The sequence below is a fragment of the Pinus tabuliformis genome, chromosome 1_2, assembly GCF_031772625.1.
Source record: "Pinus tabuliformis cultivar Carrire ecotype Pingquan chromosome 1_2, CPIR1, whole genome shotgun sequence".
NCBI lineage: Eukaryota > Viridiplantae > Streptophyta > Pinopsida > Pinales > Pinaceae > Pinus > Pinus tabuliformis.
The window spans coordinates 995,825,365-995,844,678 of record NC_142298.1 but is presented as its reverse complement, the minus strand read 5'-3'; the positions used below and the strand labels follow the sequence as shown (position 1 = coordinate 995,844,678).

General features: G+C 40.8%; 1 protein-coding gene across 1 annotated transcript in view; it reads right to left on the bottom strand.

The window, feature by feature from the left end:
* LOC149209415 (uncharacterized) overlaps positions 1 to 19,314 on the bottom strand; it is a 309,539-nt gene that overhangs the window by 99,202 nt on the left and 191,023 nt on the right. The window contains exon 7 of the mRNA XM_089396368.1: positions 19,183 to 19,268. Within this exon, the coding sequence (XP_089252494.1) occupies positions 19,183 to 19,268 (86 nt within the window). The remainder of the gene's footprint in view (positions 1 to 19,182; positions 19,269 to 19,314) is intronic.

The following is a 19,314-nucleotide window of genomic DNA, read 5'->3' as shown; positions in this document are numbered from 1 at the left end:
ACGCTGTTTTACTTCGTCACAGTAGCGTGTACACGCTGGTTCACTTAACTGAAGTAGCGTATATGTTTCTGAGCATTTAAAAAGTTTGATTAATCTGATAATACTGATTCACCCCCCCTCTCAGTATTATTTCCAACAATTGGTATCAGAGCAGGTCCTTCAGAGAAGCTTGATCGCTTGAAGGAAGATCATTCATCATGAGCAACTACGAGAAAGAAGCATCAATCAGGCCACCGGTTTTTGATGGAACAAATTTCAATTATTGGAAGGTAAGAGTTACTGCATATCTTCAATCTCTTGGTACAGAAGTTTGGGACATTGTAGAAACAGGCTATGCTTTTCCTTCAGCTACTCCTACGGATCCAGCTGAGAAAAAGGCATATGAAACAAATGCAAAAGCAGTCAGTACTCTATTAGGAAGTATATCTCAAACAGAATTCATGAAGGTCATGCACTTCAAATCAGCAAAAGAGATATGGGACAAAATGATCACTAGCTATGAAGGAGATGAACAGGTAAAGGAAGCTAAACTTCAAACTCTCAGGATTCAATATGAGACCCTCAAGATGTATAATGATGAAAGTGTGGCTAATTATTTTCTTCGGGTAGATGAGATTGTTAATTGTATGAAAAATTTGGGTGAAGAAATAAAAGAGACTATAGTAGTTCAAAAGATTCTAAGATCATTATCCCCCAAGTTTGAATCTAAAGTATCTGCAATAGAAGAAAAGGAAAATCTCAAAGTTCTCACTATGTCTCAGTTACATGGAATTCTAACTGCTTATGAAATGAGAAAGGGAGGTCCATCAGACAGAAGGGAAGCTGCTTTTAAGGCATCAAGAAAAGAAGATTACTATGAAGCAAGCCATGTTCCAGAAGAAGAGGAAGAAGAATCAAATTTTGTCAGAAATCTTCAAAGGGGTGCTGGAAGGTTCAGAGGTAAGCTACCTTTCAAATGCTTTGCTTGTGGAAGAGTAGGTCATTATGCTGCAAAATGTCCTTATAAGGATAAAGGAAAAGAACCTGCTAGATGGAACAAGAAACAAAGTGCAAATAAGAAAAGTTACTACACCCATGAAGATAGTGATGGCTTATCAAACAGTGATGAAGATGAACAAGGTAATAAATATAAGCTGTTAATGGCATTTGAAGATGATGATTATGAGGATGCTGTAGATGTGGATAATCTCTATAATGAAATCACTAGACTCAAGAGAGGCATAGAAGAAAAGAATGTGATCATTGATACTTTGCAATTTCAGATTGATGAAAAGGAAAAACATCTTGAAAAACTAGAAGGTGAAATTGTTGGTCTCAGAAAAGAAATTGAGAAAACAAAAGCTATTAATCTTAAATTTGTCAAAGGATCTGAAACTTTGGATGAGATTATCAGTGTGCAGCGGTCTCCTGTAAACAAGACAGGTTTGGGCTATAATGGAGAAACCTCTCAAGCATCCACCTCAAAAAGTTATCTTGATGCAGCAAGAAGAAATGAGCGGAAGAACAATGAAGATAATCAGGTAAAGCAGGGACGAATTACAAACAGAAACTATCAGGGACAATCCTCCTTGAGGATGAACAAAAGCTACAACCAACCACAGGTAAAATCTTCTCAGTTTGGCTCAAAAATAGATGAAAATAGAAATTACAATCAGTTGGCTGGTAGATTCAATAACCGCAGAAGCTTCTTCAATGGACAATGCTTTTCTTGCCACAACTTTGGTCACAGAGCAGCTCAATGTGTTGCATATAAAACAATCATGACTAGGGAAGCTCAAAAACAAAGAAGTATAACAGGGATTACAAAAAGGACCTATAACAACTTTTCGGTTCTTGAAAATGAAGTTGAATGTTCTATTTGCAATAATTTTGGTCATAAAGACTCTGAATGCAGGAGCAGGTTTCAGGAGAAAAAGGAACAAGCCACAAGCACCAAAACATGGAGAATAAAGGAACCTCAAACAGAAAGATGTGGGATAGCATTTTATGCAGAAGGACAGGAAAATCTATGGTACATTGACAGTGGATGTTCGAAACATATGACAGGTGACAAAGAAAAACTTGAATCTTATTCTACTTTAGAAAAGGGAAAGAAAGTTTCTTTTGGAAATGATACTCCTGCAACTATAAAAGGAAAAGGTATTGCTCCTTTGAAAGAAAAGGTCAAGGCTGGAAATGTTTTATATGTTGATGGATTAAAGCATAATCTTCTAAGTGTCAGCCAGATGTGTGATCAAAAAACCGAGGTTATCTTTAGATCGAATGGATGTCTTGTTCGTGATCTTGATACAGGAAAAACAGTTCTCAAGGGCAAAAGAACTCCAAATAATCTGTACATATTTGAAGAAGGACAACAACAATGCTATCTTAGCAAGGATGAAGAGCACTGGTTATGGCATCGAAGGTTGGGACATCTAAGTTTCTCACAAATAAGGAAAGCATGCAAATATCAGGCAGTTCGCGATCTTCCAGATATCAAAATTCCAGACAACACCATATGCAAATCTTGTCAGTTTGGAAAGCAAACCAGAACTAACTTTCCAGAGAAGGAAGGATCAGCTAGCTTGCCTCTTGAGCTAGTCCATACAGATGTATGTGGTCCATTTAGAAAAAGGACACCTCGAGGAGAAGAATATCTGATATTATTCATTGACGATTTCTCAAGGTTTGTTTGGTTAGGGCTTATGAAGCACAAAGATGAAGCATTCGAAAAATTCAAATCCTTCAAAGCATTGGCTGAAAATGAATCAGGACACAAAATTAAGTGCCTCAGATCTGACAGAGGTGGGGAGTTCACATCAAATGAATTTTTCGATTTCTGCGATGAACATGGGATAAGAAGAGAATTCTCTACAGCTAGAACTCCTCAGCAAAATGGGGTTGTGGAAAGAATGAACAGAACTATTCAACAAATGGCTCGTGCTATGCTCGATGAATCAGGTACTCCTGCAACCTTCTGGGGTGAAGCTGCACATGCTGCTGTCATTATTCTTAACAAAACAAATGTCCGAGTAAACAGCACTCAAACACCTCATGAGCTTTGGAGTGGTAAAACTCCTTCCGTGAAGCACTTCAAAATCTTTGGGAGCAAATGTTATATCAAGAATACTGATGAGCAACTTGGCAAACTTGAACCTAGAGCAGATGAGGGCATTCTTCTTGGTTATTCTCCACATAGCAAAGCATACAAGTGCTACAATAAAAGACTTGGCAGAATTGTTGACAGTATTGATATAGTAGTTGATGAGAAGGGATATATTCCTAGGCAAGTTCATCATGAAGACATTGAAGAAGATGAAGGTTACTCTCAAAGGCGAAATAATGAAGAAGAAGAACCTCAAGAAGAAGAAGAATCTCAAGAAGAACCAGAGGAGCAGACAAGAACGGAAGAGAAGACTCCATCCAGATATGTCCAAAAGAATCATCCAGAAACTCAGATTGTGGGGCAGAAAGAAGCAGGAGTACAAACAAGAAGGACACTTGCAGAAGCTTCAAGCTACTTGGCTCTACTCTCCTCCATTGAACCACAAAATGTGAAAGAAGCATGCAAAGATGAATGTTGGGTCAAAGCAATGGATGAAGAACTTGAGCAAATCGAAAGGAACAACACTTGGGAATTAGTTCCTAGACCAAAAGATAAGAATGTAATAGGAACAAAATGGGTCTTCAAGAATAAGTTAAATGAAAATGGAGAAGTAATTAGAAACAAGGCCAGACTTGTTTGTAAAGGGTATGCACAGCAAGAAGGAATAGATTTTGAAGAGACCTTTGCTCCTGTGGCAAGACTAGAGGCCATCCGAATGTTCCTTGCTCTCTCAAGCTTTCAAAACTTCAAGGTATTTCAAATGGACGTGAAATCAGCCTTCCTGAATGGAGACTTAGAAGAAGAAGTATATATTGAGCAGCCAGATGGGTTCATTCTTGGGAATGATCCAAACCTTGTATGCAGATTGAAAAAGGCACTCTATGGGCTCAAACAAGCTCCAAGGGCTTGGTACTATCGGTTGGACAAATATCTTCACCAACAAGGCTTTTCAAAAGGATCAGCAGACAGCAATCTCTATATAAAAGTTGAAAATAACAAATTGCTAATTCTTGTTGTTTATGTAGATGATATTATTTTTGGCAGCAATGAAGAGACTATGAGTCAAAACTTTGCCTTGGTTATGCAGAAAGAATTCGAAATGTCACTTCTTGGAGAATTGACATATTTTCTTGGATTGCAAATCCAACAAAATGAAGGAGGTATCTTCTTGTCTCAAACCAAATACCTCAAGCAGATCTTGAAGAAGTATGGCATGGAAGAGTCAAAGCCAGTATGTACACCCATGGTTACAGGATGCAGCCTCAGTGCAAATGATGAATCAGCAGCAGTCCACCAACCCACTTATAGATCCATGATTGGGAGTTTGCTTTATTTGACAGGTACTCGACCAGATATTACACATGCAGTAGGAATGGTTGGAAGATTTCAAGCCAACCCAAAGGAAACTCATCTTCAGGCAGTCAAAAGAATCTTCAAATATCTTCAAGGGACCCAAAACTATGGCTTATGGTATCCTAGAAATACAGATCTCACTCTTCATGCTTACACAGATGCAGATTGGGCTGGAAGTGTGGATGATAGGAAAAGCACAAGTGGAGGTGCTTTCTTCATGGGTTCCAGATTAGTATCTTGGTTCAGCAAGAAACAAAGTTCGATTGCCTTATCTACAGCTGAAGCAGAATATGTGGCTGCAGCATCTTGTTGCACACAACTTCTTTGGATGATGCAGACCTTACAGGACTTTCAAATCACTTGCACTCCACCTGTCTCTATCTTATGTGATAATACAAGTGCAATCAGCATTTCAAAGAATCCTGTCATGCACTCAAAGACCAAGCACATACCAATCAAGTACCATTTTCTTCGGGAACAAGTGCTTGAGCAGAAGGTCAAGTTGGAGTATGTTCCTTCTAAGGAGCAAGTTGCTGATATTCTCACAAAACCACTGCCCAGGGAAACTTTTGAATATCTCAGACAAAAGCTGGGAGTAGTTGATGCTTCATCCTGTTGTTGAAGTTTGTTTGTTCTACAGAAAAGTTGGTATACGCAGGTTACGGAAGGGATATGAGCGTATACACGCGGATTAATGCTGGGCAAGTCGCGTGTATACTGGACGCTTGTTGCAAAAAGAATATCCGCGTACATACGCTGCTTTATACAGGATAAAACGCGTATATGAAGTTCTGAACAGCAAGGGAAAACTCTGAAGTTCTGAACAGCAATAGGAATGTCAGAATTCTTCAGGCACAGTTTCAGGGAGTGCAACAGGCACAGGTTCAGGGGGAGCAGCTCAAAAGTCTCATAAAGCATTGTTGGCATTCAGATGTTTTGGTCGTTGGTTTCAGGAGAAGGAGCTCAGAAAGAAATTCTGGTTGCTGATCTAACAAGATGTTTATCAGATGCTGCTGGTGTCTTTCCTAAGTCTTGGTCTAGATCTGTTGTCTCTATGTCATGTATCTCTCTTGTCATATCTCTTTTATGGTGTCAAGGTCATGTAACGGCCTATGTTGGTTTCCCCACTATGCCTGGGATGAATGCTGTAATATAATTGGTTGTTTCTGATATGTCCCCTCTTGGTAGGGAGTATGGATGTATGTATTGAGTCTTTTGGTGATAGGAAGGTCCCTTATGGTGTATAAATCTTGGTTCTTGTTGAAGAACATCTTTTTCAGATCTGGCCTACTGTCAGGGGGAGCACGAGTCAGCACAGCCAAGCAGAGGTATCAGCATATCCTCAGGGGGAGCACAGCCCTTTGCCCTTGATGTCAAAGGGGGAGAGTGACTTGGTGTGGTGGTTGCCATCAAGTCCAAAGGGGGAGATTGTTGGCATTATGATTCAAGTGTTGTCCTTGATGGCAACTCACTCAGAGGATGGTACAGGTGCTCAGAGGTTGGTACAGGTGATGGCAACTTAATCAGAAGACAGATCTCAGTACAGCATGCCAAGGAAGCTCATACACGCCGTTTCGTTAAGCCCAAGTCGCGTGTACACGCTAGTTCGATTCATAAAAAGCGCGTGTATGTGGAAAGGTTCCTTTGGTCCATGGTGGTTAGTCCTTGGAAGTTGTGCCTATGATTTCGGACCATTATGTCTCGACGGGCGTGTCGATCCCTAGTTTTAAAGTTGATGGTATTGTGTTACTATGGTTTTGGCTCTTGGTATTGAGCTAGGCCTAAGACTATATAAGGAGAAGAAAATCATTAGGCAAAATCATCTTTTCGACAAGGCTTGAATATCTAAGAGAGAAAGAGATCTGATATGCAGGTTCTGGGTTGCTTGATCTAAGCCAAGGAGAGATCACATCGGTTGATGGAAGACTAGATCTAAGGATAGATCGGGATCTAATGGTTTGAAATGCACTATCATGATATGGTTGATTATGCGTATTTCTAGATCTGCATATTGTCGCAAGGTTACGTTCTGGGTCTAACTAATGTCTGGTACAGCTGCAAATTGAGAAAGTTTATTTTTAGATCTGTACGCAGGTTGGCTTCGGTAAAAGCGCGTGTATACGCGGGTTTTGCTCATTAAAGTAGCGTATATCTTTTGAAGCTTGATTTTGGGTTTACAGTGGGGTCTGACTGTTATTGCAGAGTTCTGTAGTCTGCTCTGTGTTCTGGTAACTGGTGATTGACAGGGTTCAGTGGTTCAGTGATTCAAAGTTTGGTTGTTTTATGCTTCAATGATCTGTTGTGGAAATTGAATGAATTGTGGTCTTCAGATTGTAATGTTGTGCTTCAGGAATATCCAAGTCTGAAAATGTATGAAAAGTGATACCTGAAAGAAGGAAGATTGTAGGTCAGCACCTACGTACTAGTATCTTGGCTAGTACAAGAGCAAAGGGGGTTGGAGCTCCCTTCCAAGGAAGTTTGGAGAACGAGAGAAGGTTGTAGCCTTCTGCAGGTTGTAGCCTGCGTACTGGTATAAGGCTGCACCAGTACAAAAGATTGTAAACTGAAGTTTCATATTAAAGAAAGATAGAGACAACTTGCAGCAGGTGGTTTTCACCCACATTGGGTTTCCACCTTATATCTTGGTGTTCATGTGTGTGGCTTTTTATCTGTTCTGTTATACTGCACATGTTTACTGTTAATGTGGTGAATAATGTCCTGATGCACTTAATTGAAGAATAAGTTAACTAAATTGTGAGTTTTCTTCTTATACGCTGTTTTACTTCGTCACAGTAGCGTGTACACGCTGGTTCACTTAACTGAAGTAGCGTATATGTTTCTGAGCATTTAAAAAGTTTGATTAATCTGATAATACTGATTCACCCCCCCTCTCAGTATTATTTCCAACACCAACCCTATCCTTTTCAAGGCTCCAACCCCTAGGGCACCAACCCTTCAGTCTTCTTACTAAAGATAGAAAAGTTACTTACTTGAATTTCCTCACAAATCTTGTTATGCACTTCACTTGTCCATTAGCTCCAAAATAGCGAGTGCTTCACTGTCCAAGTTTCTCAATCCTTTATGTCCTTAGCTAGAAGATCATGATGAATGATGCCACCAAAGTCATTCCATTATTGTATCTTCATTGATTTATCCTCCAAAGTGTCACTGCAATAGGTCTGAAAGATTGACCTTAAATTAATGCATTGTAGGTGTAACCAACTGTGACTGTCTGTAGATGATTTGAGCTAATGGTGAGCTCACTGTGGTGGGGTCCAAGCTCTTGTAGTGGAGTCTGAGCTTACTGTGGAGGAGTTCGAGCTTCTATGGCTTATCCAAATGCTGTCCCACAGTCTTATCTTCAGCAAACAACTTATGTGCTCCTTTTATCACAGGTCTGAGGGTATGGTAGATCATTGTTGATGACCACCTCGCTGCTTCAATGGATGCGGGCCTTCTGATCTCCTCGTCTCTTCTGGGTACTGTAGTAATCATTTTCTGTGTGAAATTGTCCCAGTTATTAACAGAATGCTTTGGATATTGTCGGTTTACGAATTCTCAACTAGTATCAGAATACTTTGGATACTATTCTTTTACGAATTCTCAACTAGCATTGGAATAGTTCGTATACTGCTCGTTTACAAATTTTTGACTAGCATCAGACTACTTTGGATATTATTCCTTCTCAATGGATGAAGGCCTTTTGAGTTCCGATCCAAGAGGTCCGAGATTTCTTTAGATATGTATAGTGTTGATTTGTTGTAACATCGGATGTGCTCTAGCCATGAAAATTGGTGGAGAGGCTAAGGCACATAAGATCTCCAAAACCCATAAATCGTTTTGGGAAATTCCATCTGGTTGGAGAAATATTAAAATAATTAATACTTTTAATAGAGTTCCTAAGTCTAATCTTAGGAAAATTAAAATATTAATGAGTATTAATATAAAACTGGGTGAGAAGGTTCTAAATGACGAGATCAATCCAAATCTAATCTTAGTCGTTGATTAGGGACTTAATCTCCACTGTTGAAGACTCAACAGGAAAAGTATAAGAGGAGGCTCAAGGGTCAGTTGGAGATACACCAGCAGATACTCAGTATCTCAAGGAAAATCGATTCTCAAAGAGAAGATCGCTTTCAAAGGAAGAGTTGTAGGGTGGAGGAAGAGGGGGGATTGGCAACAGCCAGGGAGCTCAGAAGAAGTGACGCAGGGACTCTGAGAGACAACATAGAAGGAGACGCAGGGATGATGCATAGAGGAACCAGAGCCACATAGAATGACGCAGTAGAGAAAGGAATCTCTCCAGGGTGTCAGAAAGTCTCAGAGAATAGTCTTAGGTGTTTTTCTCCTAGTGTCTATGCAAATTTCTCTGTAAAAGCGATTGTTGCTGAAGATTAATAAAACCCTCCTCTACTACACCGATTTTCCCACATTGGGTTTTTCCGGGGACAATTGTCCAAAAATAACTGTGTTGATGTGATTGATTCTTATGCATATATTTGTTTTTGTATAATGGTGTGATACCTATAGTAGAATTTATTTTAATATTTAATGAAGGGATTTCATAAATAACTTATCGGGGATAATAAGTAGGTGAAAAAAATTAGTTGCTACAGTAATAGAATTTCTGTTTAGAAATTTTCACATGGTATCAGAGGAAAGATTCGGCAACAAGAAGGGAAAATCAATTATGGGTCAAGAACATGATGCAGAAGCATCCACTCAAGGAGAGTCGTGCAAATTTTCAGAAGAATGCACAAGAAACAGAAATTACGATTATTTTATGTTGGCTTCCAAATTGGAAGAAGAAGTTGCTTGCGTAGCAAGCTCTACCTTCTCGGAGGTTTGGTATATAGATAGTGGAGCTTTCGGCATATGACAGGAATCCGAGAATGTTTTTCAGATTATCAAGAAGAAAGAATGATTTCTCAGATCACCATGGGGAATAAGGCAAAGTGTACTCTAGTAGGGAAAGGTACTATAGTTTTTCAAACAGAAACAGGAGAGCCATTCCGAGCTACGAATGTGCTACATGTGCTAGGACTGGGGATGAACTTACTTTCCATATCTCAACTTCAAAACAAGGGCTATGACATTTTCTTTATTAAGGAGAAAGTATACGTCGAACACTCAAATTGGAAAAAGAAGGTCCCAATTGGAATCAGAAGTAACAAGTTGCAGCTAGAATCACCAATGGTTGTTATGAAACCAACTCAAGAAAAGATAGAAAAGATAGATCAACGCCTTAGAATTCAGCCTTTTCGAGGCGGCAACCTCCTTTACATTACATAAATGAACAATTCTTGGATGATACAAATGAAAAGACCTCCTTTCTATATATAGGAGTCTAAGGGATCATAACATAATCAGAGCCGACATAACAATAATAATGTAAGGGCACAATAATAACAATAGTGGGCTTCTATGGGGCACAATAGTAACAATATGGGCACTACATGGGTACATCAATATAATAAGTGGGTTATACTAATAACAATAAGGGGTTACACTAGTAGTATAGGGGCCTAACATGCCCCTCTCCTTCAAAAAGCGTTGTCCTCAACGCTTGAGTAGTTCTTGATGCTTCTGCATAAAATTCTTGTCCTCCCATGTGGAATATTCAGCGGGTAAGTTCTTCCACTTGATGAGATACTCTGAAATTGATCGATTTCGTAGCTGTCGGATTCTTGTTTTTGTGATTGCTCCAGGTTCCAATATGATTTTTCTTTCCTCTTCAATTTCTGGAAATATTGTTTGAATTGGGATCTTTTGCAACTTTTGAATAAGTGGCCATACTTCTTCGTCCTTCTTCCATTCATCCCTTGCTTCGTTTATCCAATTTGGTTGGATAATAGAAATAGCACGAAAAAATGCTTCCACATCCTCATCCTTGAACAATCTTCACGTTCGGTAAGGTCGCCATTTTTTAAGTGCATGTAGTATTGCCAATATTTTCTTCTCATAAACAGCTTCCTTGAGATGTAGCAGTAAAAATACCCAATCACCTACATCAAAACATTTTTCACTACGATGTTGATCTGCCTGTTGTTTCGTTCGATTTTGCACCGAAGTGGCGTTATCCTTTAAAAGTTGGAGAACTTGTTGTTGATGCTCGATGTGATCTTTCTCTGCTTGAACCTTTTTCTTCTTGATATGTCCTTGTATCTCTAGAGTTTGAGGAGTGGTAATTTCTTCCAATCCTTTACAAGATATGGTCGGATTCATTTCTTGATGCTCGATGTGATCTTTCACTTCTTGAACATTTTTCTTCTTGATATGTCCTTTTATCTTGATAGTTTGAGGGGTGGTAATTCCGACCAATGAATTACAAGATATGGTTGGATTCATTTCTTCTTTCTCGATGTGATCTTTCACTTCTTGTACCTTTTTATTCTTGATATGTCCTTCTATCTTGATAGTTTGAGGAGTGGTAATTTCAAACAATGAATTACAAGATATGGTTGGATTCATTTCTTCTTTCTCGATGTGATCTTTCACTTCTTGCACCTTTTTCTTTTTGATATGTCCTTCTGTCTTAAGAGTTTGAGGAATGGTAATTCTTGCCAATGCTTTACAAGATATGGTCTGATTCATTTCTTCTTTCTCTGGGGTGGGGTCCTGGCGTATATCTTCTTCTTTTGATGTTTCTTGATCATTTTCTTCCTCCTCTTCATATTCTATGTAAAATAATTTCTTCTCAGCACACTTATGACCTTTAGTGCATTTGCTATCACAATTGTAACAAAGCCCTTTTTCTCTTTTTTCTTCCAATTGTTGTGGTGTAACCTTTGTAGGTTGTGGAAGGCTAGGAGAAACAACACTTCCATCTTTATAGTTGTGAGGGGTACACTTCCTGGTTTCCATAATTTTGCTTTCCACTATGTCACAAAGCCCTTTTAGTCTTTCCAATTGTTGTGGTGTTGCTCTAAAGAAGGTGTTGCTCTTTGTATCCTCATACTGTGCTATCTTTTCCTCCGTGAAAATTGACCACGTAACAAGTTGTTTACGAGAACAAAGCCCTTTATACCATAAAAATTGATCCGGTTCTAAATATGAAGATGCAATACATACCTTTTGTAACAGTGGTACACCATGTAGATCAAAATATTGCTCCATTTGAAGTATCCAATTTACCGGATCCTTGCCATCAAACTTCCTCATCTTGCTTTTTCTTAATTTTAGGAGCTCGATCTTGAAACGACTATAACTCCGTACTTTTGGATTTTTAAGTTTTGAAATTGTGACCTACAGTAGCCCTATATGTCCTCTTTCCAATGCACAAGTCTGACCCAAATTGGATTCTCCAAGGAAGAGTTATGCCAAATCTCCCACAGTGACCGGATTATAGACTAGCTCAGTAGAGCGAACTTGTACGACGTGCCACGTGTCACTGTTTCGACCTTTGGCTCTGAAAAACATATACAAGAAACTACAGTCCGTCCTCTTTCTGTACCTTCTTACGAATTTTCAATCCAATGCCCAGAGACAAAGTTATGACGATTTTCCCCAGGTCACCTGTTTTGAATGTAATTCAGGAGTCTGCAAAAAGACCAACTTCCTCAGATCATATCTCTGCAAATATCGAGCGAAAAGCTCTGAAATTCGGACCCAAGGTTCAGCGCGATTTCTTCTTAAATGGGTTTTTTTTGCGACTTCTGAAACGTCACAGGAAAAAAGTTATAGCGAAAATTCCACGATGACCTGTTTGGAGCAGCGAAATCCTAGAATCCAAAGCTCTGATACCAAATGTTATGAAACCAGCTCAAGAAAAGATAGATCAACGCCTTAGAATTCAGCCTCTTCGAGGGGGCAACCTCCTTTACATTACATAAATGAACAATTCTTGGATGATACAAATGAAAAGACCTCCTTTCTATATATAGGAGTCTAAGGGGTCATAACATAATCAGAGCCGACATAACAATAATAATGTAAGGGCACAATAATAACAATAGTGGGCTTCTATGGGGCACAATAGTAACAATATGGGCACTACATGGGTACATCAATATAATAAGTGGGTTATACTAATAACAATAAGGGGTTACACTAGTAGTATAGGGGCCTAACAATGGCACTGATAGGAAGTAATGGAAACAAGGATTTGAATGAACTATGGCACAAAAGGATGGGACATTTGCACCATGGGACTCTGAGAATTCTAAGAAAAACTATAACAGGAGTTTCAGATCTTAGTACTAAACAAGATGATGTATGCATAGGGTGTGCTCTGGGCAAGTATGTCAAAGCACCGTTTCCAAGAAGTAACAATAGGGCCAAGAGTGTACTAGGATTGGTACACTCAGACATCGGCAGACCGATGTCCATAAAAGCTCTTAGTGGTGCTGAATACTTCGTCACCTTCATCAATGACTATTCCAGGAAGACTTGGATCTACTTTCTGAAAACCAAAGATGAGGTTTTCGGTCGATTCAAAGAGTTCAAGGCTCTAGTAGAGAACCTGACAGAAAAGAAGATAAAAGTGTTGCACTCAGACAATGGTGGAGAGCATGTTGACAAGGACTTCATCGATTTTTGTGCTAAGGAGGGCATTAGAAGAGAGTGGACAACTCCCTACAATCCAGAGCAGAATGGAGTAGAAGAAAGGAAAAACAGGACTATTGTGGAAGCAACTAGGGCAATGATGTATGATCAGGATATGCCAAAATTCCTATAGGCAGAAGCATGCAGCACGACATTCTATGTCTAAAATAGAACTCCTCATAGGGCATCGGGCAAGATTACTCCAGAGAAGGTCTTCACCGAGAATACACCTAAATTTAGTCATTTCAGAATATTTGGGAGTTTGGCATATTGTTGTATACCCGAGGAGAAGAGGAAGAAGTTAGATCAAACTGCAGAGAAAGGATATCTTCGGGGATATAGCGAGAATGCTAAGGCATATAGAGTCTATCTTACAGGGAGTAGGAAGGTAGTAGTACGAAAAGATGTAAAGTTCATGGAGGATAGAGCTTTTAGAAAATATCGAGAAATGCCTTCTAAGGAGACGTCAAAAGATGAATCGTTGGTTAAACCACTTCAACCAGTGGAAGCTAGTACCAGAAATTCTCCTTCAGAATAAGAGGAATCACAGGAAAATAAAGACTTGATAGATGGGCCTACTACTAGAGTAAGAACGAGCCAGGAACTCTGACAGATTCTACGTGATGCAAAAGAATTCATTGGTGCACCCAGGAATAGTAAAAGGGAGCAAAGACAGCCAGACAGATACCAGGCCTTAGTAGCTCAAGTTGGGGAACCATTCAGTTTTCAGGAAGTCGTTCAACATCAAGTATGGGTGGATGCAGTGGTGGAGGAATACAACTCTATAATGGTGAATTATGTTTGGGAAGTGGTGCCTAGGCCTCAGGACAGATCAACGGTAGGTTCGAGATGGATCTACAAGATCAAATATGCTGCAGACGACAACATGGAGCAATACAAAGCCAGGTTTGTGGCAAAGGGGTATGCTCAGAAGGAAGCAATAAACTATGAAAAGACCTTCGCCCTAGTAGCTAGGTATACATCTATTAGAACCGTGATATCTCTTGTAGCACAGATGGGGTGGGAGATTCATCAGATTGATGTCAATATGACTGTTGGAATTTCTAAGTCTAACTGTTAGAAATCCTTCATGTACTTTCTGATTTATTTTTGCCTACTTGTTTTGTTTAATTAACAAGTTATTTACCACGTAAATACTGAAAATAAATACAAGTACATGCTCAAGCACACAAGTGACACCGTTGTTTTTGGACCAATGTCCTCGGAAAAACCCAATGCGGGGAAACTGGTGCAACTATATGAGCGTTTTATTATTAAGAAGTTTCAGAATACAATTTGGGTGCCAAACTGGCTCACCCAACAGAGAATGATCTCGGCAGTAGTACCTCTCAGTCGGAGACAGCTATTCCAGCTAAAAACCCTAGATGAACAATCCCACAACTCTCAGCTCCAATCTGCCACACGAATTCTCCAACGTCTGCCTCTAGGGACTGTGTCAGTCTGTCTAGCCTAGCGTCAGCCCAACATCACCCCAACTCGCCCTGTGTCAACTTATGGAGGCACTGCGTCAGCCTCTAGAGCCTCTCCGTCACCCACGCTGGCTCTCTTTGGCACTACGCAGCGCCTGGCTGCCTCTGCATGGGCCCTGACTGGCTCTGTGTGGCCTCTAGTTGGCTCTGCGTCCCTCTCTCCTGGCTTCTGTGCTGATGCTCTTGGTACCCTGTCTACTTGTGTGGCCTCTAAATGGCTCTGCGTCCCTCTCTCCTGGCTTCTGCGCTGATGCTCCTGGTACCCTCTCTGCCTCTCTGCTTCTGTATTCACTGTCCCTCAGTTGCAATTTTGATCACTTCTTCGATTTCCTCAGCAAGCCCTGCCCCAAAAAATCGAATTCTTGATCAACTCGGTGTGTTCTCCAAGTGACCCTCAAGCCTCCTCTTATACTTTTCTCGTTGACAATTCAACGACAAAGATTAAGTCCCTAATCAACGGCTAAGATTAACTCTGGCTTGATCCATGACTTTTGGACCCTTCTAACACAGCTTTATATTAATTCCCATTAATATTTTATTTTCGCTAAGTTTAGACTTAGGGACTCCATTAAAAATATTAATTATTTTAATATCTCCCAAACTGTTTAGAATCTGCCCAAACCATTTCTGGGTATTGGAGATCTCATGTGCTTTAGCCTCTCCACCAATTTTCGTGGCTAGAGCACATCCAATGCTACCCCAAATCAACACTCCCTCTTAGCGAGGAGTGTGCTCTAGTAACACTCTTCACTGAGTATCACCCTGATGATCCGACATTGGTCCTGGTGCTAATGCTAGGGCTGCTGCCCAACATCCTCTGTACTTCTGAATCATGTACTGCTACACATGGCCCTTCCACTGCCACTGCTGCATCCGTATAGCAGCCCCTCTCATAATGCTGCATCATGCTACCCATAGCATTGCCACTGCTAACTGTTGCACTGCAACTCAGTTACTGAGAAGTAAGTAACTGATCTCCCAACTCTGACATCTTTGTCAGGCTAGAGACACCCATGATGCTGAAACTCCTGTCGCTGACAAGTGCTCCCTCTCTGACCTCTGCACTACTGCAACAACTCCATGCACCTCGCACTGCTGCCTCACGCTATCCTAGGACTCCTGCACTGTAGCTCCCTCCGCTGCTCCATTCGCATCCATCTCTACTGACATCCACCAATACTGTTACTCCTCTTTCGAGATTCTGTAGCGAAGGTATAATCCAAGAGGTTGGGTACCTCAAGGATCTTGCCCCTCATTGCCTGTAATCGATTTGACTACAGCTCGATGTCTCCCCACTTCCTCTCAAGTGGCGTGTGAGCACTCATGGCGCAGTCATCATCTTTCTCCACTTCCTTCTCTGCCCTTGTTGGCGCGGCCTTGGTCTCAAAAGCCTCTCTGTTGCTCTTCTTCCTTGGACACTAGATCACATAGTGACCCTGTTCCTCACAGTGGAAGCATTTGACCTTGGAGAGGTCCTTCTTCCGTTTCTCTTACTTTCCCTCAAATGCTAGGGCAGCATCCTCCTCTTCCTCCTTCTTGATTCTGACCCCATTGCCGCTGCTTCCTGCCTTGGTCAGCCTTCTGATCTCTTCTTGGCGAGGAGCCCGCCCACAGTTCCTCCCAATCTGGAAGGATCGACCTGCCCAGTATGCTCTAGACAAACACCTCCCAGTCTTCTGAGACTGCGTTCAGGGCTGTCCTCACCATCAATTCTTAATTCGACGTGGCCCCTATGGAAGTTAGCTGATCCCGGATCTCCTTCAATCGACTGAGGAAGGTGTTGATTTTTTCTCCCTTCTGCATCTGGTATGGTCGCAACTCATTTTCTAGTACCATCTTCCTTTGCATGAAAGTATGCTGATACAATTTTGTCAGGGCCTCCCACATCGCATTGCCATTTCCATTTCGTCAATATGTGGTACTACATGGTCCTTGACCCTGTCAAGGATGATGCTCTTGGCCCTCACCATTGCTTCTTCGTACTTGTCGTTCTCAACCGGGTCAACTGGGATCACTATCATCTTCAAGGCAAAGTGTTTGAGATGATTCCTGTCTAGAACGAACAAGATTCTGGCCTTCCAAACTACGAAGTTTGAGGCTCCGTCCAGTCTATCCTAGTCTCTTACCCCGTTCACTGCCATTTCCCTGCTCCTTTACTTCCCTTCTAGAAGTTCTTAGTGTGACTCCCTCTGAGCCTTGATATCCCTCCTGGAAACCCCTCTACCAATGTCGAGATGCCCTCACTCCTATCGTTAATCCAGCTGCACCACTGATCCGGATTTCTTGGCTAGAAATCCTCCATAGCAACTCTCTCCTCCTTGGTCTTACCTTGTTAGGTACCGTTCTAACCACAGTACCCCACCAACTTCACTCCGCAGCTTACCCACAACTTCCTATGCCTCAACAAACTGAAGGTTAAAGCTTCTAGGCTCTGCACAATCCCGGCACCAGCAAAATCCGCACCTCCTGGGTACTGGCATCAATCCTTCCTGACTGAGAAGGATGACTGAGCACTGCGTAGGTCAGGTCTGCTCCCTTCTGCCACTGCATTGATCCTCCTCCTGGCTCAAACTTGATGATGCAAGCGCTGCATCACCTCTCCCTCGCTACTTCACCGCTAGGAACATCTTCTATCACTCGGGACAGTTATTTCTGTTGCTGCTGCTTTGCTTAGCTGATGTCCTCAGTTCTCCTGTGATCTGCAACCACGCTTTGATACCATGTTGGAATTTCTAAGTTTAACTGTTAGAAATCCTTCATGTACTTTTTGATTTATTTCTGCCTACTTGTTCTGTTTAATTAACAAGTTATTTACCTTGTAAATACTGAAAATAAATTCAAGTACATGCTCAACACATTACAGATCATCAACTGAAGGAAAAACAAGCACACAAGTGACACCATTGTTTTTGGACCAATGTCCCCGGAAAAACCCAATGCGGGAAAATCGATGCAGCTATCTAAGGGTTTTATTATTAAGCAGTTTCAGAATACAATCTATGTGCCAAACTGGCTCACCTAATAGAGAATGATCTCGGCAGTAATACCTCTCAGTCAGAGACAGGTATTATGGCTAAAAACCCTAGATGAACAATCCCATAACTCTCAGCTCCAATCTGCCCCACAAATTCTCCAGCGTCTGCTTCTAGGAACTGCGTTAGCCTCTCTGGCCCAGTGTCACCCCAACTCACCCTGTGTCAACCTTTGGAGGCACTGCATCAGCCTCTAGAGCCTCTACGTCACCCACGCTGGCTCTCTCTAGCACTACGCAGCTCTTGGCTGCCTCTATGTGGGCCCTGACTAGCTCTGCGTGGCCTCTAGCTGGCTCTGCATCCCTCTCTCCTAACTTTTGCCCTGATGCTCCTGGTACCCTCTCTACCTCTCTGCTTTTGTATTCATTGCCCCTCAGCTGCAACTCTGATCACTCCTTCGATTTCCTCAACAAGCCTTGCCCCAAGAAATCTAATTCTTGGTCAACTCGGTGTGTTCTCTAAGTGACCCTCAAGCCTCCTCTTAAACTTTTCTTGTTGACAATTTAGCGGCCGAGATTAAGTCCCTAATCAACGGCTAAGATTAACTCTAGCTTGATCCATATCTTTTGGACCCTTCTAACACAGTTTTATATTAATTCACATTAATATTTTATTTTCGCTAAGTTTAGACTTAGGGACTCCATTAAAAATATTAATTATTTTAATATCTCCCAAACTATTTAGAATCTGCCCAAACCATTTCTGAGTATTGGAGATCTCATGTGCTTCTCTCCACCAATTTTCGTGGCTAGAGCACATTCGATACTACCCCAAATCAACAATGACATTCTTGAATGGGGTAATAGAAGAGGAAGTATACATTGAACAACCAGAAAGTTTTGAGACAAATAAGAAGAAATCTCATGTATGCAGATTAAAGAAAGCCTTGTATGGGCTCAAACATGCACCTAGAGCATGGTATGGTCAAATGATGGCTACTTGCAGAAGATGGGGTTCGTCAAGAGTGATGCAGATCCTAATCTCTACTATCTAGTTGTACACAATGAACCTCTAGTCCTTGTATTATATGTGGATGATCTCTTCCTGATAGGATCATCCATAGGGTCACCCACTAGCGATGGGTAACAATACACGTTGCCTTGTTTGTGCTAGGTGAGCCCTGTTCTTAAGTTGAGTATCCCCACTAAGCCTATCTTGTCACCTTGAAGCCTTACAATAGTTCTACTTGGATTCTCATTCACGTACTATTTCTAGAAGTAGCTTGAGATTATTATTATTTTCTTATTGTGTTCATGATATAAAAACATTGTTCAATATACTCTTATCATCTTTAGATGTTTAGGTACAACTTCTACAATTCCACTAACCATTAAGGATTATTTTTGCACATTAAAATAATTTCATTTGATTTCCCAACATTGGCTATATTTTGCCTCAGTCTCTAGACTATTATAGACTCACTTTTTACAAAGGATCTTTAGTAGTAGAATCTTTAATTATTTACTTAATTTTTTTGATAACCAAGACTTCTAGCCATCATAGCTCTTGTATTCAGAAAGACTAATGGACACTATAACCGACCTTAAAGGTAAGGTCTTTTAGAAAAACAAACATTTTATTGATAAACTTTATATTATTTCTTCATAAAAATAACCATATATTTATAGTTCTCTCTAATTTTGAACATTCTTTGCAACTGCATCCCTTTCTTACAAACCTGGATAGAGGGCATCCATCACAACCCATAAAAACACGCCCTTGATATCTTTTTTCCAAGATAACCTTGCATAAGGAAGCCGCATCCTGCATTGCCAACAAATTTCAGGGATCTATGTTAGCACACAGTTGA